The 25,808-nt window shown below is 38.8% G+C and overlaps 1 protein-coding gene and 2 pseudogenes across 1 annotated transcript; 2 read left to right on the top strand and 1 right to left on the bottom strand.

The window, feature by feature from the left end:
- Nucleotides 1-665: 665 nt before the first annotated feature.
- Nucleotides 666-10,368, top strand: LOC109052225 (annotated as a pseudogene).
- Nucleotides 10,369-11,093: 725 nt separating this feature from the next.
- Nucleotides 11,094-15,531, top strand: tmub2 (transmembrane and ubiquitin-like domain containing 2). Its single transcript, XM_042720612.1, has 3 exons — nucleotides 11,094-11,254; nucleotides 13,062-13,592; nucleotides 14,136-15,531. The coding sequence occupies exons 2-3, from the start codon at nucleotides 13,078-13,080 to the stop codon at nucleotides 14,521-14,523; spliced, it is 903 nt and encodes a 300-aa protein (XP_042576546.1). The 5' UTR covers nucleotides 11,094-11,254; nucleotides 13,062-13,077; the 3' UTR covers nucleotides 14,524-15,531.
- Nucleotides 15,532-15,863: 332 nt separating this feature from the next.
- Nucleotides 15,864-23,041, bottom strand: LOC122133850 (annotated as a pseudogene).
- Between the last annotated feature and the right edge of the window lie 2,767 nt (nucleotides 23,042-25,808).

Genomic DNA, 25,808 nt, shown 5'->3' with positions numbered 1-25,808 from the left:
TTTGTCTTGCTTAATTCATCCTTAGTAGATCTAGGGTTTTCCAACCTTTCCAATTTAGCCGATTTCGGTTTGGTTGATTGTCCTTCACTCTTGCAACTGCTGTTAGACTGAGCCACTTGACTTGTATCCTGAAAAGGAAAACTCCTTCAGACTTTTGATCCAGATTTAGAGTGATCAGCTTTTGTTGACCTTATGCTCAAAGAAGACATGGCTGCTCCTTGATCTACACCCTCCTGCAAAGTCTTCATCTGAGGTAAGGAAGGAGACTTCTGCCCAGGATATATGTCCTTAAATATATCACTGGCTTGAGAACAGAGCAATTTTGGGCCAAGCAAGTAAATGCTGTTCCTCGTGGTGTGCAAGAAGACCTTGCGAAAACGGGACTGCGCATTCAAGCAGCAGGTTTCAAACAGTTTGTCTTTTTCAACCACGCCAAGCTCCGTCAAACTCAAATTCCTGAAAGCAAAAGTCGCTGGCTATCATAGCCACTAGATTCTGAAGCTGCCGATGACTTTCTCCAACCTTCAATGAGTCCTGTGCCATTCAGTGTCACGGCCTCATCTCACTTTGCCTGCTTGTTTTCTTTTCTCAGGGGGTCAGTTCTAAGCCAGATTTCATGGCATCCAGTTGCTTGCAGTCGACCTCCTTCATGTATATTCCACATCATGCAAGACACAGTAAGTTCTGCTTCTACTGTAGGAATTTGAGAATCTTCATTGGTTTTCCACCACTTGAGGCTATTGGATCTTGCTCTTTGATAAACATGTTGTGCTAATCATGGCTTAGCTGTAATCTGGTTATTTTTCACCTGATCTTTTAGGTGTGGCCTACCTGAGAAAGAAACTATTTGGATCTCCTTAAAGGGGATTTGGAAGTGGCCAGTGATGTTGAGGAGGGGCAGCGCTGTCTTCACTTCAGTATTACTGACTTGATAGAGCATTTCACCACTCGTGTTCACGGAAAGGTTTGACGCTCCTGTTGTCAAATGTTTCGAAGTGAGTCCAGCCACAGCAGTAGCTGGTTTGGTGCCTGGATGTGTTGAAGGTGGTTCCACCAAATGTATTCCCAGATAGCGGGTCTTTGTTTTTAAACAGGACTTCCTCTCGCTGTCACCCTTGGACTGCCATCATCCTGAATGTTCAGTTCCTTCCCTTGTCAGTTCATTACTGAGGTACACCTGCAGTGCCCAGCGAAGACCCTTATGGGGTGGTGTTGTTGGGTCTAACATTAGCATCGTCCATTTTAGTTGTGCGACTTCTTTATGTCTCCACCCACTCTCTCCTAGCCCATAGCTTTTTTAAACCGAGCCACTAGTTTGTTATTCTTTTGTATTCCCAATATCCCCTTTTTGTTCGTTCAGTACTAGAGCCGATCAGGTTTTAGGGGGCACTGGAGTGTGTACTTCACTTTTTTTCCTTAACCTGTTGCTCTCTCTCCAAGGATTCAAAGGATGCTGATGGAGAACTGGAAGAGGATCCTGGCATTTCCATCAAGTTCCGCATCACGTCTTCCTCCCCACCAAGCAGTAGCATTTGTTTGGCCTGAGACACCTCACTTTTTTCTCCAACTATATCAATGCCTTGTCCCTGGTCATAGCTAAGCAGAACATTAGGGCAGTACTAACTGCCACCTTTTTTAATGCGGAATTCAGTCCATCTGGCATGTACAGAGCACCCCGTTTTAAAAATCTGGTCTTTTCAGACAACACCCTCTAGCTGTTTGATAAAGCTGCCTGAGCTCCTTTATGGGCACCCATTGACACCATGTTCTGTTCTTTAACCCCTGAACCCGGTTGGGAACTCTGACTTAGGTACAGGGTGGTGACCCCCTCGGCCTGGATGTAATGGGGACCGCTTGCAATTCATGAAGTTGCAGTATTTTGCTTGTACTTCTTAATGCTTTGCAGGTACGCAAACACATCCGATTCCCCATGATGATCGAAACGATCCTCCAATGAACTTCATCTGTCCTCCCTCGTCCACCCTCTTTCCATTTTTTTTCTTTCTTTAGTTATCCGAAGTACTACTGCGTTTCAGTGAGGGCTTCATTGCTGGTGGCTTGACTGTCCGTATTGCACATGTCTCTAAAAACTGCCATGGATAATAGAGCTGACATCTCCTGAGAGAGGCGAGGATGCAAAAATTGTGTCCATTTCTTTAACACTAGAGCGGTCTTCCCTCTTCTCAAGACTTTGGACCTCTGTCTCCAGTTTAAGTTAAATTAGGATATTAGCCTTGTGAAAGGTTATATTAAATAACTCTGCATATTACGTGAAAGGCGGCTGAAAAATCATAGTAGTTGCCGTGCAAAGGTGCGTGTGGCCTTCAATAAATACAAAGAACGCACTTTTGCATACGTAGACCACCGAAAACTCAACTGCGGGCAGTTACATTTCAGAGAGTCTCTGCAACACCGTGTGGAATCTGACTGACTGCAATGCATAGTCACAGTCATTATCGAGGACTCACCTCCTTAAAGGAGTACTCTGTGCAAAAACATTCAATCTTTGTGACCTGTCGGTCCAACCAATTGAATTTATTAATGCTATGAATATGATTGGGAAATGGAATTTGTATTTTTTTTTTTTTTTAAAGCTGTCAAATGCAATGCTTATACAGTCAGGCAAACCTATGATGTAGACTCTGGGAGACTTGTTTGGGTAGGCTCCGGGGAGAGTTCATATTTTCAATCATATAGCAGTTAGCAGTAAAATGTGAGTGATGGCAAGGGGGTAAAAAGTACACCTCTGTACCCACTACTAAATCAACCCAGAAATGGGGGGGGGGGAAAGAGAGTTCAATCTCATTTAGCAGACGGCCAAAGACTTGACTCAGCAGGTTTACCCACTAAAAAATAGGATGAATGCAGCAGAGCAGATATTTAAGTAACTTTTTCATAAGTGTGATCAATTAAAGTAGCAATTGTCGGTTTCTCTCTGTCTCACCCTCACCAAGGACAATTGATTCTCACACTTATCTGACTCTTGCTGCTGCACACACACAAGCACAGTGAAAACTAATTCATTTTTAATCAGGCTTGGACAGGGCTATTGTTTTCTAAAGGAATACACCCGTCACAACATGGCCACCACCAGGGCCCAATTTATATCAGCAAACTGGACTACACAACTACAAATTTTTGCCTTGGCAGACTAGTCAGCTAGCACAGAGCCAGAGACTTCTTAGGTAATATGCCAGAACGTTTGGGCTTTAAAAATCAGTGCATTTTGCGTTTTTTTCAACTACCAGCTACTTTGGTAATAAAACATTTTAATGCACTGAAATTCAGTGGTATGACCCAGGAAAATATAGGAACGTGGCATAAGTTTGGTCAACATTTTTTATGCTAAGAAATTTTTAAATACCAAAGTAAAATAGCAATTCCAAACATATCCAGATAATCAAAATATATAGTCTCATAAAAGTGTTTTTTAATTTGCAGTGTATCCAAACCTTTTTCGTCCTGTAAGAGGCATTGCACGGCCCAATTTGTAAGTTCTATGGGTCCAGCTATTTTTTAGCTGTACAAAACACAGCTTGTTGTGCTGCCCTTGATATTGACAAATTGGTTGGTGTCCTATACCATATTATTGTGATGTAATTATCTTAATAGAGCTTGCCACACTGGTTTTGTAGTAGCAAACAGTTTTACCGTTTCCTGCACCATTGGTATTTCTTCTCTTTATTTTTCCTACAGCACTCAATGAAATGGAAATCTCTCACATTACTCGCTTACTTCCGGGTTGTTGAAGAAAAAGGTGATAAAACCATGTAAATTGTTTTGCTTTTGATACCATAGTTTCTTTTCTTATTTATGCTGCATGTAAATTAAGTAATGTAGGCTAAATACAACCCTTAAAAGGGGTCAATGATGCAAAATATTCCACTTTTACATGTGTTTGAACTAACATGCCTCTTGACAGTGTTGTGTACACACAACCATGATGAAAAAAATCCACCCAGTGATCTAATCATAACTCTCCGTTCTTGAAATCAGCCGTTCACAGCTTCTTGGCAGACGGACGTAGTTCTGCCCAAGCCGCTCCTCTTCCCTGAGTATGACTGACACTGCCATTTTTATCACAGACCCGACCCGGAGTGAGCTGTCAACAGTTCGCCATTGTTTTCAAAGGCCAGAGCGATTGGAGGTCTTTATGTGGTGGATGTAATAAAGAACCATAGCAGTCGATCATTTACCCCAACATCTGAGCCACTGAAGACTCAGAGGATAACGTTTGTTTTTAATAGGGAATTGCACCTAACCGATCTACTAAATGCGTTTATTGTTTTGCGGGAGATCATTTGTGATCCAGCTTCAACCTCCAGAAGAAGTCCGATATAAGGGTTTTTTTTTATGAATCTTTTGCAAATTCAGCTTACCAATAATGCCACTCGTTTAGCAAGTGTCTGTGGCTAAATGCGCCTCTAAGTGAATGCTTTTTTTATTTCCCCACCTCAAAGAGGATAAGGGGTGGGACGACAGCAGCGCTCTTAACATGTAACACGGGACATCCCACCAAATCGGGTCGTTGTGCCCACGGAGTTAGTTTTTTTTTACAGGGGTAAAAAAGGTGCTCCACGTTGTTTAACTAAAGTATGTTGTTCGACTTGTCATTAAGACCCTAAAAATCATCATTACAGCTTGTAGAAAATGGACAATCCGATGACTCCTTTACTATTTTCAGGACTAGCAAACCCGGTATGATGTGTGGACTATTCTATTGATTCTAAATAAATCAGCGGTTCAGGTTCAATAAACGAGAACATGCCGTGTCAACTTTAATTACATTTGTTTAGCAACAGAAAAAAACTATAGGTGTTAATATTTAGAGGACAATTAGGTTGTAATTGTGCGCACAGTTTACACCACGTTACCTAGGCTAGTTCACTCATCGTGGCCAGGGTGTATTCATCTATTGACAAAGAATTTTACCTCTGATGTTTAAACAGCATTCCATCACTCTGAATATAAATAACGCCGGAGCTCTCCTCAAATGTGACGAGGGCCCGCAGAGAGTGTCCGCAGCGATGATAGTGACCGTACGTGAACCTCTCCTCCTCCGTTCCTCGTGGCGGAGGAAGTGATAATCATAAGTTTTGTCCCCCGGAGCACGTTCGTGATCCACGTCTGATTTTGGCAAACCGTGAACGCACACCGTACGGCCTTCCTCAGGCCATCCCTTCATGGGCGACCACCTTATAAACTACTGATTTTGAGTAACCTGAGTAGAGGAAGGGGCGGTTACTAGTTTATTAATGCGTCACAACAACAAGCCATGTGATCAAGATAAATATCGAACTAGATTTTCCCAGCCTTTGTTCAGTTATACACTATTCCTCACTTACGCAAAATCCAAAAAACGGAGGTAAAGCCGTGTGTCTCTGTACACATTTTTGTGTCGTTCGGAGTTCGAGTCGCACACAGGAATTGTAACTAACACAGAGTTCTTGAGAAGAGCCCACCGTTACACTATCGATTTTTAAGCTGATTTTGCGTTGGGTGTTTTTTTCCACCTGTGTGTCTCGATATCCAGAAACGGGGGGGGTTTTCTTCGTTGTTCTGTCTCCTTTTAAATAGAGGATTTTTCCCCGTTTTTTCCTAAAACTAATTTTCGTTATTTCGTGCCTGGCTAGAACAAGTGAAAGTAAGAAGAGCAGACGCACGTAGAACTGCCCACTTTTCCCGAAGTTTTATAGTGACTTGAGCTTCTGTGCAAACTGGAAAATATGAGTTCGTAAATGGTATTAGTTATTGTATAATTGTTTTCCCTATTATTTATTTTCTATCTATTTTTATCAATTATTAATGTCCCCGTTTCATCGTATTATTTGGCCCTTAAAAAACCCTCAGCCCTTAAAAAGCGTTATGGGTAGATAAAAAAAGAAAATGGGTCAGCAAACCTGCAAAGTCTTTTTCATAAAATAATAAAGTAAAATTAGGTTTTTGCATATTTCCTGAGAAGATTATTCATGCTACTACTTTTAGAAGTTTCCAATAGTTTCTCATTACTATATAAACCCTACAAAACAAAAGGTACAATTAGCATGTCAAGGCACCAATCTTAAGTTTTTCTCACAAGCCTTTTAAAAAAAAAAAAAAAAAAACCCTCCCAAAATTAAAAAACAAAACTCAAATAATTTTATACATGTATAATAAACTTTAATACAGTTATAATAATAAGTATGATTCTGGTGAATGCACAAAATAGCTTGTAGTGATTTAGAGTACTGCATTTTCAAGGAACCATGGCACCCATATCTGGCCGCAGTAAGGTAATGTTTTGTTTTGAATTTTACACAGGACAAGTGATATGACGAAAACAATAATTGACACGCCATCTACAGGCGATATCCGTCGCTAGTGCAGGAACAACATTTTGCTCACATTCTTGTCTATTAATATTCAGAGCTCCACCATGTGTCAGCTCAACAATATCTTGTGACAGGCAGCTCCGGTTCTCGAAGGGACATGCGGGGTCCGTTTTATGAACAGATATAGCAAATATATCCTCGAGCCTTGCCTGTTATAAATACCAAACAAATGTTTTAAGCAAGTTTATCATTGATTATTGAAGTATTGGCCAGGAACTGAGAATATCTTGAAGAAGCGTTCTCAGGTACTGTAGGAAGACCTTGTATCTTTAGAGCATATACACTGTTCTCATTGTTATTATTGCATGCTATTAATTGTGATTTATTAGTCTGTTCCTTAAACTCAGAAGTAAAACTGCCTGGCGTACCATATATAGGAGAGTTTTTAATTACTCAACTGTGTAACTATGGTATTGATTGGAAAAGGTTATGTGGCTGTTGAGCAATGCCTGCTTTACTAACACTCCTACAGCACAAAGCCACAATTTCTGTGCCCATACCTTTTGTTCTAGGTGTATATACTCTCGGAGGTTTTCTAAAACACAAAAGTTCTTGTTTGGGATGTCCCGGGAACACCTTTGCTTACTTTACTTTCTGCCTCTCTGCGCCTCCTTAAGTGCTGGAGCAGGAGCTGCAGGACTGGGCGGAGGCCAGGCGGGCACTGGCCACACAGGAGGCAATGACAAGACGTCCCGTTACCTGCCCGCCCTCCAGACTCCGACATGAAACGAGAGGATCCGACAGTACGTGCTCCACACCACAAATGACGGTGCAGAGACCCAGCATCCATAACATCTCTCTTGAGTTGGAGATATGAAAGAGTTGGGTATCCGTCCTCAAAGACCCCAGGCTGGTGAATGCACTGATGGACCGTGCATGAAGGAATGGTGTGGTGCCCGGAAATGGGTAGGACTCTTATAGAACGCCACCACCACCACCGACAAACAAACATATGCTGTTTAGGTGTATTTGGGTGAAGTCTCTGGGCCTCACATTCTTTTGCAGAATAGGAATGTTACCTCAAAAGTAAAGCAGACCTCTGCACTGCGTCTGGCTGCCAGCAGGGGCAGCTCCGGCTGTGTCGAGGAGCTGCTGTTTAGAGGGGAGCATAGGTGGATGCAACCCAGGCGGCCGTAACAGCTTACCTCTGGATTCCTTCATCTATGATGCCTGTTCTGGAGGCCATCACATCTGTGTGCGCCTGCTCCTAGACCACGGGGCTGATCCAGACCTGCTTGCTGTAGATGGCAATGCCCCGTTGCACCTCTGTAATGCAGCAGATAAGTGGAACAAAATGTCAAATATATTGAATAAAACAAACAAACAAAATTAATAATTAAAGAACATGGTCCAAATGTCTCACAAGTAAAGTCAAAATCTTTCAAAGTAGGTTCGGGGTCAGGAAATTTTTTTTTAGAAAGATACTTTTATTTAGCAATTATGCATTAAATTGTTCAGAAGTGACAGTAAAGACATTTATAATCAGTGTTATTTTAGTTTTGGTTTCTATTGTAATTTTAGTTAAAGTTTCAGTCATTTTGTTTTGTGTTTTTGCCATTCATACTATTTTTTAAATGTATTTATATATGTTCATTTTTATTTAGGTTTTAGTTATTTTAGTACATCAAATTTAATTAAATGTTGCCTTTGCAACTAGGTGAAAAGCTTACTTAAAACCTTTAGTATAATGCATTATAAAAGTGGTTTTAATGCAATAATTATGGCTTGTAATGCACCTTATAATGCATTGCACAATCTCACGAATAATTGTAGCCAGAGTTAATACAATTAAAGCAGTTATCAGTTCATTGTTACACTATGCATTTTAAATTTGGTTATAATTATTTACAATAATATATTATAACCAAACCCCCCAACGAAAAAACAGCACAGCTGTTTTAAGCATTATTAATCCTAGTTTAAACTTAGTTTACCTTAATAAGAAATGTTTCTTGAGCACCAAATCAGCAAATTAGAATGATTTCTGAAGGTTCATGTGAGACTGGAGTAATGATGCAGAAAATTCAGCTTAGACATTACAGGAATAAGTTAAATTTTAAATTATATTAAAATATATATTCACTATATTACTGTTAACTGTATTTTTGATCAAATAAAGGCAGCCTTTGTAGGCGTAAGAAATCGCACAATCCCAAACCTTTTAGTTTAACAAAAAATAAAAATGTCATCATTTACTCACCTCACATCACTCTGACCTGTATTATTGTCTTTCATTTGTGAAACACTAAAAGAGTTATTAGCAGTTCAGAGGTTTTTTTTCTCCGTACAACAAAAGGTGATTCAGGCTACATAATGTCACACCATGTTGAAATGAATTGTACATTTATCTTTTTTTTTTTTAACCTCTGGCACACAATAACAGTGCCACACTCTTATCTGCTCTGCAGGTGTGCGGAGCACTTGGTGACAGGTGGTGCACTGGTGAACGTGGCCCAGCGAGACTCGGGTCTCACCCCTCTTCACGTGGCCTGCAGGAGAGGACTGGAGGACCAAGTGGAGCTCTTCCTGTCCTATGGAGGGGACGTGACAGCTCGAAGCCAAGAGGGCGAGACGCCCTTGAACGCAGCCTGCGCTGGGGCGGAGAGGCCTGCAGACGCAGGGCGATATCTGCGTATAGTCCAGAAGCTGCTAGCGGCCGGGGCTGATGCACAGACTGCTGGGAGGAAGAAGCATACGGCCCTGCACAACGCCTGTGGAAACTGTTGTCCCCGCATAGTTAAGCTGCTGCTGGAACATGGGGCTCGTGCAGACGTAGCTAACTGTGCTGGATACAAACCCATGGACTGCCTGTTACAGGTGGGATGATGATGGGGTAGAGGGTTAAGACTTTTGCAAGATCCTGTTTTTACTTTTTTATAAAATATTAAGAGCACATTTTATTGAAACAACTCACCCCAGATTTTGAAATTCTGCTGAATGAATTCTGAAGGATCATGTGTCACTGAAGACTGGAATAATGATGCTGAAAATTCAGCTTTGTATCACAGGAATAAATTACTTTTACAGAAATATTCAAATAGAAAACATTCTTGAATTCTTGAATTCTTCTCTCTGTATTTTGGCAGGTAATAGAAGATTACCCAGACCAGCAGCCAGAGGTTGTGGCGCAATCTCTTCTTAACTATGGAGCACAGCCACCCTCCCCTAAAGTAAGCGCAGACTGTTATGTGTCCTACCTAATTTACCTACACTTTGGTATGAATCTTTATTTTATATATCTGCCTGTGTTTATGCCAGATGCTGAAACTCTGCCTGCCCTCTCCTGCCACTTTGGAGGTAATGCTGAATTGCTATCCGGTCATCCCAGTGTGTGACGAGTGGTTAGAGGACATACCAGAGGAACTACTAAAGGTCTCTCTGAAAATATATCACTTTCCAAAAATGTTATGCCCAAAGGTGAAATAATGAGCTCACAGTTTGGTTTCATATACAAATCAATATCTATCTATCTATCTATCTATCTATCTATCTATCTATCTATCTATCTATCTTTTATTATTATTATTATTAGTTGCATTTTATACAGTCAGTTTTCTTTGTATTTTGGTTGGTCATGCCCTGCTGTTTTTATCAACAGTGGTTGATCTGTTTACATTTTTGTTCAGAAACTAATATCTCATCCTGATGAAGAAAACACTTGTTGTATTCTCGATGCGGTCAGACGGATGAGCGGTCAGCTGCGCTCTCTTCAGCACCTCTGCCGTTGTGCGCTCCGTAGCCACCTGGGGTCACTGTGTCACTTCGCAATAGTCCAGCTCAACATTCCCAGCACTTTAAAAGATTATGTCCTGCTGTATAATGACGGACTGCTCCATTGAGCTGCATTTTTAGACAAAAAAAAATAGCTGACTGGAAACAATGGGTTGAACATGTTTTGCACAATATGTAGCATGTTTGATAACTATATGTTGTTATGAATTGGTGTCTGATGGTTTCAGATCTTTCTGGATGCCTCTTGATAATAGTAGTACTGTGGATTATTTTTGGGTTGTTCATTGGGGAGTTTGATTGTGAGTTTGTTTGTAATGGGATTTGAACTGTGGGCTTAACAGACAGACGTAAAGCACTGCAGATGTAATATTGATACTGATAGGTGGGTAGTGCTTTAATATGTGCCAGTGCCGGTACTCACAATGTGAAATAAACAAAGAAATTAAAATGCACTCTAGGCACTAACTGAATGCATTATCAAATATGTATTACTTTGATGTTGTATACAAATATACACTCTCACTGTTGTGGTGCCTTTTCTTTATCACAGTTGCTAGTTTATTTGTTACATTTTGAAAATCAAGAAATTATATTGTATATTGTAGATCTACATCAGATTTATTTGTAAACTACCACATCTGCAAAATAGAAGTTGGATTTGTCAATCAATCAATAAACAAAAAAACAAACAAACAAAGAGCTAAAGTTAATTTAAGTTAATAAAGTAATTTTTCTTGTGTAATTTTGAAATAAAATTCAAAATGTAGGGGCCTCATACAACCATTTTTTGTCCTTGAGTGTAGTTTTATTTATGTAAATACATTTCTATATATAATTTATAGACATCTGTCAGTAACTACAAACCAAAAAAACTTTAATTGATGTTTAGTTTTATACATTTTGTACATTTAATATTTTATTGTTATTATTATTATTAATTTATTTAAGATTGAAGAGAGAAAGTGAGCGAGTCAGGATTTTTGTTTTGCAACCACGTGACCCTTCCTTCTCTGACGGAGCGTCAGCTGTACGCGTGCGCGTGCGCGTGAGGTCGTACGTGTGTTTATTTATTTCTGAGCCAAGCGTTTCGTCTTTCAACCAGTGTAGGGATTAAAACACCGTCGGTCCAGAATGATCTGAAGTAAAAGAAGGTAAATGTGCCGTAATGTCTGTTTAAAGAACATGTGTTCAGTTAAAACTTGCGAATCAAGGTCGCCCTACATCGCCGCTACACGATTAACCTTAGCTGCCTTTTCTGCAGACAGACAAAACAAAGCAGATACTTTTTCATTAAATGTATTTTTTTTTTCTATTCTGTATTTCGTCTCATTTGTGTTTTGTATCGACTGTAGATCATTCTAGGCCCGGTGGGCGACATTAAATGTGTAACGACGAAGGTTTGTTCAAGATTTCAAGGCTTTAGCGGAAATCGCTAGCGAACATCTAAATGTACACACTGTCTAGTATTAGTGTATTATTAATGAACTAATATAAAACTTAACCTAGGAGAGTTATAGTTTTAATGCAAGTAAATGTATATGTCACTCAGTACTTAATGTCATCGGACTTATTGCCTAATGCAGCCTAGAAGTGTGTCACTTTGTGTTAGATAACAAGAGTTGCGGGTCTTTACACACACTGATGCTTTGCGAGATGATCCAGCCAGACAGTTAATGCTTTCTAACAGTGTAACCCATAATTAAAGTCCAATAACATTCAACGACAATAATCACCTCTTATAAATACCAGATTCAAGCAGGTCATGAAGACTGAGATGACTTCTGAGCTGGTTTTGCTTTCTAATGCACTTTTCTGGTCTTATTATGAAAGACTTGTGTAATATCAATAGAACCGTTGAGATACTATGAATAGTTTTTGATATTTTGAATTAGTTTTCATTTTTATATTTTCCATTTTCTTTTGAATTCCAGTTAAAGTTTTAGTAATTTTGTTGTGTTGGCATTGATTTTATTAGTTTTTGTTATGTCTGATAAGTCTGTTTAATGTATATATTATTTCAAGAAACCATGTTTCTTTTCCCCTCCATCAGGTTTTACTTTTAGTTAACCTTAATAACCCTATTTCAGAGAAAAGAAATGTCTCACATACAGAAATTGAATATCTTCTTTTTGGTTGGCATGACTGAGCCTCATTTGTCCAATTGAATAATATTGACAACACTGCAAAAAAGGTTTATCTTACTTAGTATTTCTTTGTCTTGTTTCTAGTCAAAATATCTAAAAATTCTAATTCTAACAGATGCATTTATGAGATAAGCAAAATGACATAAGAATTTAGTCTTGTTTCCAAGGGAGAGAACTAAATTAAGTGCAATTTGCTTAAAACAAGTAAAATTATCTGCCAGTGGGGTAAACAACATATTCTTAAAACAAGAGTATTTTACTTACCCCACTGGGAGATAATTTTACTTATGCACTTAATTTAGTTCTCCTCTGGAAGCAAGACTAAATATCTTATGTCATTTTGCTTAAATGCTTCAAAAAAAAATTGTCTTATTTCTAGTCAAAATATCTAGAAATTCTAAAATTAAGAAGCATTTAAGCAAAATGACATAAGATATTTAGTCTTGCTTCCAGAGGAGAACTAAATTAAGTGCATAAGTAAAATTATATCCCAGTGGGGTAAGTAAAATACTGCTTAAGAATATGTTGTTTACCCCAATGGCAGAATAATTTTACTTGTTTTAAGCAAATTGCACTTAATTTAGTTCTCCCTTGGAAACAAGACTAAATTCTTATGTCATTTTGCTTATCTCATAAATGCATCTGTTAGAATTAGAATTTTTAGATATTTTGACTAGAAACAAGACAAAGATACTAAGTAAGATAAGGCTTTTTTTTTTTTTGCAGTGAAATTAATTTGTCACATGATGGAAGTAAAAAAGGGTTGTGAACATGTTTAAGGTTGAGTTGATCTTTCTTTTTCTTGTCTGCGCAGGTCGAGAGGGGCTGGGATGGCGGTGTGTGCTCTAACTGTGCTTGACGGGCTCGGCGAGGAGGCCACGGCTTTGGGCGGCGTGGTCATCCTGTTCCTGGCCATGGTTCTTGCCTGGCTGTCTACCCACGTGGCCGACCGCGGAGATCACATTCTGGGGACCATTCTCACCGTGGGCGCCCACGCCTCCCTCATCGGCCTCGGGGGTCACGACAGCTACGCGAACCCCCCGCCCAGCTCAGAGCCCAGCGAGCAGCAGGACGAAGAGCCCGCGGAGGAGGAGAAGCAGGAAGAGGGAGAGGCCCGGCCGGATGGGGCAGAGGATGTGCCTGGAGACGAGCTGCTGGATATTCAGGGTGGGAGAAAGAAAGTGAGCTGTGTTCAGGGTGATGAAAGAGAAGAGGGGAAGGAGGAAGGGACGGAAGAGGAGGCAGAGGATGAAGCCGCCAGTATCACTGTGAGACTGAAGTTCCTGAATGACACGGAGGAGCTGGCAGTACTCAGACCACAGGACACCGTTGGACTGCTGAAGAGGTGAGACAAACACACACATGAGGCAGGGAAAAAAATACAATTAACTTGTATATGAATTGGAGAAATCAAAAGAGAAATTAAAGTCTGATTTGAACTTAAGTTTCTGTTTAAACCTTAAACATAGGGGAATTATTATATAATAAATAGAAACACTTTAATACAGGGACCAGTTCTAAAGCACATATTCTGCATGACCATATTCTACATCCCTAATCCTACCCAGTACCTAAATGTAACAACTACTTCATTAACTATTAATAAGCAGCAAATTAGGAGTTTATTGACGCAAAATGGTAAATGGTTTGTTAATGGCGAGAACTGGATCTTAAAGTGTGACCGTCTAAGCAGTTTATGCAGCAGACCACAGATCTAGGACTCTGAAAAAAAAGAAAAAAATTAAATTGCTAAAAGTACTTTTTCAGTCTTATTATTGTATTCAGTATATACCTTGATTTTTATGTGTTTCTTCTAAAATTACATAAAAGGGTTTAATTGTGCAAGCAACTCTCTATTGTTTGTTAATGATTTCTCTCTCTCCATCAGTAAATACTTCTCTGGCCGTGAACATCAGATTAAGCTCATCTACCAGGGTCAGCTGTTGCAGGACCCTCAGCGCTCTCTCCTGTCCCTCAACATCACCCACAACAGCGTCCTCCACTGTCACGTCTCTCAAGCCCAGGCGCTGCGTGAAGCATCCGCAGAGGAGAACCCTCGAGCTGGGAGGGGCTCCATGCTCAGCGGGGGGCTGCGCTCGGCCGGCGTGGCTCTCAGCACAGGAAGCCTGGTGATCCCCGTGTTCGTGGTGCTGCTCGCCGTCATCTGGTACTTCCGAATCAACTACCGCCAGCTGTTCACTGCCCCGGCCACCATCTCTTTGGTTGGGGTCACGGTCTTCTTCAGCTTCCTCATTTTCGGCATGCACAGTCGCTGAGAAGACTGATGCCAGTATTAGGGATGAAGGAAAACGAAACGATAGGACTTGAAAATAATCAATCAGTGGTAGCTGAGAAAGTTCTCAGGGAGCCCTCGATGGTTCTTGTGCCATTTAGACGACTGAAGTTGTGCGTGTGGTGAGATGTGTGCTAGTGCTTTCAGCTTCATTTGTGAGCAGCACAAAGTAACACTTCTATATAATTTAGCTTCTTGGGAAAAAAAATAGCTTTATAATTATTTTATCTCAGCCTAAAGTGTAGCTTCTCTGTGTAAAGTGAAGTCAGGATCCCACGTCTGACAGGGCTTTTCATTTAATGGAATCGCAATTTTTTGTCGACTGATTGGTTTTTTTATCAATTATGTGTCTCTTCTTCACTGGTAATAGCACCACTATGTTCAGATCTCAAATAACAGATGTGATGTGCTAGTTCGCAGATATTTTGAAACATCAGTTTACTCATTTTTGATGTTTGTGATTGAAGGATTTTTTTTTTCTTTTGCCAGTGTCATTGAAATCTGTATTTATTTCACACTTATTTCTACATAACAGTCTGGTTTGGCACGTCTGCTGTGAGTTACAGCTCATAGTTATCATTTAGGACATAAGAGTTTTATACATGATGAAGATTTTACATGCAAACATACTGAGGTATTCTAAAGAGACTGTAGAAAACTCACTGCATTAATAGGCATTTCATATGTGACACCGATAACGAAGCAAATAATTTTTTCTCCTGTGTAAAATCTGTATATAAGCAATGTATTTACTGTAGATAAATCAAAAGGGGCATAGATGAACCTTAAAGCTCTCTGACAAGTTTGATGGTTCTTGTATGAATGGGTCACTTTTCTCAGTATTGTCAGCAATATTTGCATATGTTTTAGGGGAAAACTAGTCTTACCTTCTCATTCTCGCTATAATAGACAACTAGCACCTCCTCAATTAAAATGCGTTTTGGTTTTGCTTTGATGCAGTAATTCAGAATAAAATTGCTCATCTTTGAAATTTTTTTGTTCTTATCCACACACACACACACACACATAATAAACAACACACATATATATAATAACTTCCACTGGATGGAAAAGGTCATACATGCTTGGAAATTGGAATGAAATGAGGTTGAATAAATCATGACAATTTTTGGGTGAAATGTCCCTTTAAGAGTGGTTTAAGAATGAGAGTTTGAGCATCGAATCCTGAGAAAATTTTATTTAGACTATTACAGCTCTATTACAGTTCATTGAGAGCCAGCACAATAACTGAGCATCGCAGAAGAAACAGCCACCCACAGCAATGGTATATCCTAAGTTGTACCATGTTTTTTTGTTTTTTTCCTCCATCATGCAGACATTTCAATTCAAACGCTGAGAAACTCTCAGGTCATTTAAACTTAAAGCAACAAAATTCACAAACGACAGCTCAATGACAAAAATATAATTTTACTGAAAAGACAGTAAGGCGCCTATAAGGGCTGGATTTGATCCATTTAAGTGCATCTTCGATTGCTATTTGCATTTCTGATTTTTTTTTTTACATTTGTTTATACCAAACACATTTTATACAAAACAAGTTGACATCAAACATAGTAAGTGCTCTATGGCTCACCGAACTCTTCAGCCATTTAAACTTTGTAATCAGAGAAAATGCATATGTTACAGATCAAGGAGTCAAAAAGCCATGATTATAAAAAAAAAATTCCAAACATTGACACTAAACTAAATAAATAGAGTATCAGACAAGAAATATTAGCCATGACAACAAACAAGAATATTAACTTCAAAAGAGACACAAAAGGCAAAAGATTGTGTATCCACAGATTTGGCAGAAAGCTGTCAGTAGCACTATGCAAGTCCATTATTCAGCAGAGAGTATTAGTCGTAGATTCACTTGCAGAAAGCAGCTGAGAAGAGATCAACAGGTTGCAGTAACATTAGCAAGACAATATAAAGGAAAGTTACCCTTTAAAACCAGTAGAGGACATTGCACAGATTAACCTACAGTATAACAAGAGCCACCAGGGAACAAAATATTTGCAACATCCCATTCACATTCATATAACCTGTCTAACATTCACCATGCACACCATGTCACATTTTCATGTGTCACTGTAAACCAAATCTCAAGTATACACACACAAGAGTATGCAAAAACACAACGACAGTGAGCTGCATAGTAAAATAAAAACAAATGCTTGCTCCAGCTCAGATCTAAATACAAAAATCACATTTAATCACAAAAACACTCACTTTTCACTGTGCAACACTGTGCCATAACAAATGCACTCTCTTGTGCCCCAGAAACAAATGTTTGAAATGGTCCCCAGATATTTTTTTCTCTTGCACACATTCAACAGAGTTTGTCTTATCTCATTCATAAACCTTGAAATGGTTGAAACCGGAGATCACATAAGAACTCGAGTCATGATCACAAACTCTGTGTGTAAATATGTTGCATGTTCCTCAGTTCAGGTCATCGTAGATGCTAGGACCTGGGGGAACTGGCAGTTTTGGTCGCTTTTTCCGACTGGACAGGCCCAGTGCGTTCTGGGAGCTGCTGCTCCCACTTCCACTGCCTACTACTCTATCTCTGTCTCCTCTCTCTCGTTCCTGCCCTTTGTCCCGCTCTCCTCCACCTCCAGTGGTAGTCAGAGTCAGTGTACTGGGATTTTTCTTTTTCTTGGGTCTCTTAGATTCAGAGTTATTGGTGCCTGAAAACAAAATGGCGAATAAGTGGAAAAAAACAGACAAAGCGTGTCATTTTTAAAAGTGCTCATGAAAAACTCACTGGCTTTTGAAGATGCAGAGTCTGATGGTGAGATATCAGAGGAGCCGTCCCACTGGAGGCGAGACATGATTAGCTGGCCATCAGGAGCATCATAGCCGTCATTTTCCAACATTGTTTCAGAGTCAGGTAGCATCGACCTATCAAACAGGAAGCAAGATTTGACTACATAGAGACAAATGCTGAATAAGTACACATTTAACAAGAACCTCAGTTTAAAGAAACAATCAACAGATTTGAAACTAAAGACATATTTGCAGATGAGCTGCCACAGTTTCTTCCGTCACCCTTTATTTTACAGGTTAATATGGCACATTGAATTTTCAACAAGCATTATTAAAATCGTGAAGCTAAAGAACTTTTTTTTAATTGCGCTGGATAACTGCATCTGTGAAGTGCCTTAAATGTAAATGAGTCTACAAAAGCTTGAAAAAAAGGTTTGTTAACATTAATTAATGTATTAGCTAACATGAATTAATGCACAAAACATTCACAATACATTTTTTACATCATTTATTAACTTTTGTTAATATTAGTTCATAAAAATACAGTTGTTCATTGTTCATGTTGAGTCTGGAATACATTATATAACTATTAATCGCTGAACAGATTTTATAGCACTAAACATTTGCCGACATATAAATGGTTACAGAGAAAAACTGGGCATCATCCCCTTAAAGGGATAGTTCACCCAAAAATGAAAATTCTGTCATTAATTACACACCTTCATGTCGTTCCAAACCTGCAAGACCTCCATTCATCTTCAGAACCCAAATTGAGATATTTTTGATGAATGCTGAGAGCTCTCTGACCCTCCCATAGACCGCAATGTAATTAATGACACAATTTTCATTTTTGGGTGAACTAACCCTTTAAATCTGTTAAAGTGTAAAGGCATTCAGAACACAACAAAATCACACTGAAACAATTATTGTTGCTAGGAGACACTTTTAAATGGAAAACAGTGTTTTCAAAAATTGGCTCAAGATGTTAAACATGTTTGGTATGCACCATCTGGATTGAATCATGAAGCTAAGTCTGCACACAATACACTACGTGATTTTCTGTGAAATTTGTTAGCTTTTGACTGCCCAAAATCTGCAGACTGACTGTTGCTTTCTCCAACTAATGTTGGCTCTTCCAGACTGCAAATTGGGAAAAAAATCTGGGAAAACATTGTGTAGTGCATTCCAGCCTTTAGTTTACAACTTTAGTTTATTAACTAATGTTAACAATAGATGCAAATTTTGACTCAAAAATTAGTATTAGTAAATGCTGAATTTTACAACAACTAATGTAAATAAATGCTTGTATTGTTCATTGCTAGTTTGTGAACAAATAAAACCTCATTGTAAAAAAGAAAAATCACTGTGGACTAAGCTGTACACTGACTCCAGATGGTGTGCCTCAAGTCTCAATACTAGGACCTATTAGTTTTTCACCTTTATGTTTGGGCAGCTGCTACAAATGAAGAAGCTTGATGAAAAAAGGTATATTATGAGAGAGAGATGAAAGAAGAGGAGAGTGGGGTACACAAATTATGTTCTAACAGGGAGAGGTCAGGGATGGGAGAAGGGGTGAAACTCACGCGGACGGCCCAAGGAGGAAGACCCTGACTGCCCTCCTCTGTTCGTCCGTGTGCTGGGGACACCGCTGGGACCTGCCAGGACACAACGTGGCATTACGCACTGCACCAGAGACAATGACGGGCAAGAGACTGGGTGAACACTTCCAGCAGGATTGGAAAGGGGGCTCTAGGGTTAGATATTAGCATTTAGGGAAGGGGGTTTCAGAGCTGGCTGATGTTCAAGAAGTCTCTTGCTGCGTAAAACAGGCAGTGCTTTAAAACAACATATAACTGTCCAATTGGGAAATGATGGTGCACTTTTATGTCCAATTGGGATGGAGACAGATTATTTCAATTAAACATTTTTAACAGAAGTGAGGCCAAATTAAATTACACAAGAAAGAAAACTGAAAAGTGAACACCAATCAAAAATATGGGGTTTATATGGAGTTGCCAGTTGTGTTCCGTAAAATCAGTCCCAACATAACATGATCGTTTCCATTTACATGAATGAAAAAGATCATGCGTTCACACATCACATGCACAATCAATCTCTGGCTCTAAAGCAGCAGCACACACTAATACATACACATTCCCGTGACTTGGAACAGTGAAAAACTACATCCCCTTGACTGTACCAGTTCACTGGTCTTCTGATCACATAACAGACTTCATTAGAGCAACAGTTCACTCAAAAATGAGTATTTTAAATCACTTATTCATCTTCATGCTGTCAAATATTTCATATTAGTGTTTTTTTTAACCAATTACAACAGTATGCTCTTTTTTTGTTATGCAAATATGTTCATACAGTGGGGAAAAAATTATTTGATCCCCTGCTGATTTTGTAAGTTTGCCCACTTACAAAGAAATGAAGGGTCTGTAATTTTTATAGTAGGTTTATTTTAACAGATAGATACAGAATACCAACCAAAAAATCCAGAAAAAACACCTTATATAAAGGTTAGAAATTAATTTGCATTTCAGTGAGTAGGAGAGGGTGAGAAAGGTGAGGGATCAGTCCCAAACTACACAGAAGGAGCTTGTTAATGATCTTAAGGCAGTTGGGACCACAGTCACCAAGCAAACCATTGGTAACACACTACGCCGCAATGGACTGAAATCCTGCAGTGCCCGCAAGGTCCCCCTGCTCAAGAAGGCACATGTACAGGCCCATTTAAAGTTTGCAAAATGAACATCTAAATGATTCATAGAAGGCTTGGGAGAAAGTGCTGTGGTCAGATGAGACCAAAACTGAGCTCTTTGGCATTAACTCGACTCGCTGTGTTTGGAGGTAGAGAAATGCTGACTACAGTAATCAACATTTGAAGTGGATCAAAACCTTTCATCAAAGTTGTCCTAAAACCAAAATATTTTCTTGTCTTAGGACAACTTTGATTAACTTTTTTGATCCACTTCAAATGTTGACTACTGTATGACCCCATGAACACCATCCCTACAGTCAAGCACGGAGGTGGAAACATTATGCTTTATGGCTGTTTTTCTGCTAAGGGTACAGGATGACTTCACCGCATTGAGAGGCAAATGGACGGAGCCATGTACTGTTAAATCTTGGACGAGAACCTCAGCCAGAACACTGAAGATGGGTCATGGATAAGTCTTCAAGGATTAGAATACGTAAAACATACCGCCATGTAAAACATACCGCCATGGCAACAAAGAAGTGGCTCAGGCTCCAGACCTCAAGAAGAAAGCAGGCTGTGAAACAACACCAGCCGAGAAACCTTAAGGATTTAGAGAGGATCTGTAAAGAGGGGTGGATCAAATCCCTCCTGAGATCCTGGTGACCAACTACAGGAAACATTTTAACTCTGAGCTTGCCAACAAGGGTTTCTGCACCAAGTACTAAGTCATGTTTTGTTTGGGGATCAAATACTTATTTCACTCTCTAAAATGCAAATCAATTTCTAACCTTTATATAATGTGTTTTTTTTTTTTAAATGGATTTTGTTGGTTGGTATTCTGTCTGTATACATTTAAATAAACCTACCATAAAAATTCTTTGTAAGTGGGCATAATTACAAAATCAGCATGGGGTCAAATAAATATTTTCCCCTCGTGTAAGTGCTAAACAGTTCAAAAGCTACAAACATTTCTACATCTATATGTCTTCAATGCAGGGTTATAAGTAGTCTTAACACAGAATTAAAAAAAAAAAAAAAGATGTTTTTGGCCAGGCATAAAATGTGCAAAGCCCTTAAATCTGCTAGACTGGTTTCACAGATGTTGCTGTGGAAAAATACTTACTCTTTGCTGGCAGGAAATACAACAAACTTGTTGACTTTCACAGTCAATAAGGTAATGGAAAGAAACTCTAAATGCCAGTGAGTGTACCACAGTGTGTATTTGTAAGATTAAAATCACAGATGTTTATTTTCATGGTTTCCTGTTAGTTCACAAATATGGACTGAATTCTTACCGAGTACCACATCTTCTTTGTGTGCTCTGATACGACCCCACATTGCTGAGGAAAGAGAGAGAGCCTGTTAGCAAGAGGTAAACTGCAGTGAATGAGAGATTGCATAATGCCAATTTATGCTTAATTTTATTTTTTAGAAGGTAAAAAGATTTTAAAAAAAAATGCATTTATGTTAAACAGTACATATAATAATAAATAAATATAATGATTATATAAGAATATAATATGCTCTTAATAATATATTTTTTTATATAATAATATATTCTCTATGTAAGAATATAATAATAATTTATAATAGTTTTACCGTAGTAAGTATGGAACGCAGATCCTCGGGTCCTAAAGTCTCATAACTGATGCCAGAGCTGTAGTTATACTGCAAGAGTGAATGAGTGAGTGAGAGAGTGATACTACAGTAACAAATGCAACAGGGAAAGCAAGAACCAGTGTTATACATATTAAAATAATTAATCATCTCACCTTGTATAGGTCTGGATTGACATACTGCTGAGCTCTCCTGCAGAGCGACAAAACACAAAAAGACTCACAACACATTCAAGTGAAGCCTGCTGTCTGTCATGCACTGCACTACCTTTAAACAACTCCTGAAAGCTAGATTCAGTCAGAATACAACCCACCATTCTTGTGCTTCAGGATTTGGATCTCCTGGGAGAGTTTGGATTCTAAAACACACAGATTTATTTTAAATATTATTTTCAATTTATTTTCACTTAGAATATTTGGCTTGCATTTTCAACAAGTTCATATCTGATAAAGGTTTTATACCTTTTCTGACTTTCTCTTCTTGGCTGTGAAAATAAGATATTAACCGTTATCATTAATTATTAAAATCAGGCCTATGATAGATAAAAAAGTGCAACATTTTAGAGACAAATAGTGGTGTAGGAAGTAAGCAGGAAAGAGAGAAAGAGACAGACTGGATCAGCTCACCTTTCTTTTTCTGGAACCATAGGACCAGTCATTGTCATTGATATCATCATTGTCTTCCTGATCGCTTTCTGACTTGCTTGTGTTGTTGCTGCTGGCTATTCTGTATGTAGAAACAGCAGAACGATCAATCAATGCTTTGAAACGTCACTAGAATATTCCCTCAGGGATCAATAAAATCACTCTATCTGGTAAAAAAGTGCAATCTTTGGAAAATAATTGTTAGAAATGTGACACCCCCAACTAATTTTCCCACCAGTACAATAGACTAAAAACACTGAAGTAAAACAACAAAGTTAGCACGAGTAAATCATTTTGGTCAACTGTTGCTTTAAGCATTGCCTTCACCGAATAATGAGCTAAATGGTGTGAGCTCACAGCCCGCTGACCTGCGGTTGGCTATTCGGCTGCTGTTGCGGCCCATGCCGAGACACTTCTCCAGATGAGGAGCAAAGCGAGAGGCCGCAATACTCCGGCTGCAGTTGGGACACACACATTCCTTATTCTTCCACTGGTTGTACACCTGCCCAAAGATGTCCACACCAGGCTGGTCCACTATTTCTACATCCGATGGAACATAAGGTAGAGACACATTGTAAAAGAATGCACCCCACACTTTAGGAAAAAAATGATTTGTTTATTTTTATGACTGACTCACCGAAATCCTTCATACTTTCTTGGTCCGTTTCATCCAGGAAGAAATAGCCCTGTTTGACCGCCCTGTGCACCTCAAAGCACAGCCCTAAACAGGCATCTTCCACTAGGTCAGAGTAGACATCGTGAGTCAAGGCCTACAACAAAGGCAGAGAAATGTTAAACTTATCATCATGCATCTTATTTGTCTATGATACAGGCTTGTTATTAGGCCTGGGATAGAAAAATTTGTCCCAGACCATGTGATTTTTAGTGATGAGCATGCATAAAAAATTTCTTTCGTAAACAAAATTTTCAAGAACAACAAAGCAGATATACACCGTTCTGTATGTTTCATATATTAAACTCATTATCTGCAACCCTTCACCTCTAGCTTGGTGTTATCCAGGCCTGACAGAGACATATCCTCCATTTTCATTTGCAACAACTATTGTAGGAGAGCTCTCATTGTCCACAATGCTGAAAGAGGCGGAAAACACTGAAAAACACAAATACAAACAAAGGCACATTACATCATAGTCATATGTGATGTCATAGTATCATCATTCTACTACCTAGAGATAAAAGTATGCTTTTTTTAAATAATAAAAAAGAGAGTTTCAGCATATCAAAATAATTAGTAAGTAACTATTTAAACAGCCATTTATAATCACATTTGTTCGTATTGTGAATTATGTTATCAACTCAGTGTTTGTTCTTAAAACTCAAATGCATTTTCTAGGATGATATAAGGTCCATTTTATAACATCCTTTTGATGTTTACAAATTATGTGTCATGTTCAGCAAGCTGATACATAACGGGAATACCGTGAACATGGGCGGGAAAAGCAATTATTCAGCGAAACAGCAGTCAAACAATATAAACGATTTCCAGTAATTAATAACCGGTTTATATCTAAACCTAATAAAACTGTTGAATACACATACACACACTGTCATGGTGTAAACAGTTGACAGGCACGACTGTGGCACTGCCTTGTCTTCTCTGTGATGTAACGTTCCATAAGGGCGGGTTTGGGAAACATTGTTCCAAAAACCGCAGGACAACGTGTCACAAAGTAGTAACTGACGCATCGCGCAGAAAAGCGTTTTTGTTGCGCTCTTGTTTCAATTGTATCACTACTTACCAAGACTGAACGGGCCGGGTCTTGTGCTCATTCACGGACCCGCTGCTCTCCTGATCAACGACCACATACAACAAACCTCCTCAAAACGAACGTGCATATTAAAATAACGAAAATATTATGTCACAAAAATGATTAGATGCCTGGTTGAATAAGTCGTTTGAGTACAGATGATGTTTGGAAATAAAACAACGCTGCCATTTTGGCTCCGGTTAGACATCACTAGCCTATTACCGATCTTAGGCGACGAATCGATTGAGCTGCCTTGAATTCGGTCCAGTCTCGAATAAACACTAACACTCACATTGCGATATGAATATACGTACACATATACATGTGGCGACGCAGTCACATACATAAAACGATTACGCAAGTATTTAATTGCTAATAAATTATACTGTGTATAAATTATGCGCGCGCACACACAGACACAAAGAGGACACAAACATAAATACAAAAACCGTTTAAGAGAAGGTTTATTTGTTTAAATTGTAAATTGCAGGGATAGAACATCTCTTGCTATAGAAAACGTCCAAATGTTTCAAATATGTAGTACAAATGTATCTTTTTTGCCATTCTACAAATAAACAAACATGGGAAGGGGTAAAAAAAAAATGAAAATTTACCAAATTAAAAACATGTCCCCAATTGACAAACAAACTCATTTTGGCTAGAGCAGAATATTGCTTAGCCAACAGAAAATACAAACACAATAATGTTCACTCATTACAAAGAAGAAAAAAAAAAAAAAGAGAGAGAAAGCTATATGTACAAATACCTTACAACAGCACTGAACCCAACCCAAATCTATTTGCAAGTCTCAAAATCCTATCAAAAATATCAACAAATCTTGAAAGGTCCACTGGGTTTCTTTATCCCGGCCCATCATTCAAATCACCTATAACCAAATTATGTTTTTTTTCAAACTGAAAGAACACAACTTTTTGCATGATACAGGCCTTGATTATTTTGGGTGTCTAGAATAAAGGTCACACGTCTGGTACAGCAAAAACACATCCAGCTGTTCTTACAGCAACAAACTATACACTTGTCTTTAAATGCAAATTACCAAGGCTCAAGATTTTATTTCAAGGGAAAAATCACTTACAGTGCCCCTATTACGTTGAAGGCTGAATAAAAATACTAAGTAAAAGGTGAAAGCTCATCGGAGGAAGCTGGGTTGTGGGTTTAACTAAATTTGGTTGCCAATTCAGGCCAGGGCATTGGAATGAGAGAATATACCAGTCACCCTCAAAACTGCTCATATATACATAAACACATAGCAAATAACGGTACCCCTCTCTTAAAATAAAACATCTCCATTACATTCCTTGAGCTGGTGCATGAAAGACCTGTGAAGTGGTTGACATTATGGGCGAATGAGTGTAATGAAGAAAGAGGAATACTGAAAAAAAACACAGGGCTTATGAGCAAGGGATTCCATCATAAGTGCACTGAATTGTGGGGGTAACTCACATCCATCATATTTAAAACATACCGTTTTAAAAAGAAAACCAGTTCTTTGGAGCACCAAATAAAACAGTGGTTGGAAAGAGGAACAAAAAGTCAGCTTCAAACAAAACATAACCATAATTAACAAATGGAAGAAAAACATGTTGGTGCCCCATCCACAAAAAAAATAAAATAAAAAATAAAGACAAGCATATTTCATTGCTTGTGTTGCCAAAAAATTAACTGATAAACTAGTCCTCTTCGTTATGTAACATCAGTCATTTTTATTATCTGAATGAACAGCGAACTCAAACCC

The sequence above is a fragment of the Cyprinus carpio genome, chromosome B3, assembly GCF_018340385.1.
Source record: "Cyprinus carpio isolate SPL01 chromosome B3, ASM1834038v1, whole genome shotgun sequence".
Taxonomy (NCBI): Eukaryota; Metazoa; Chordata; class Actinopteri; order Cypriniformes; family Cyprinidae; genus Cyprinus; species Cyprinus carpio.
Note: the sequence above shows the minus strand (reverse complement) of the source record. Positions and strands in the feature narration are given on the sequence as shown.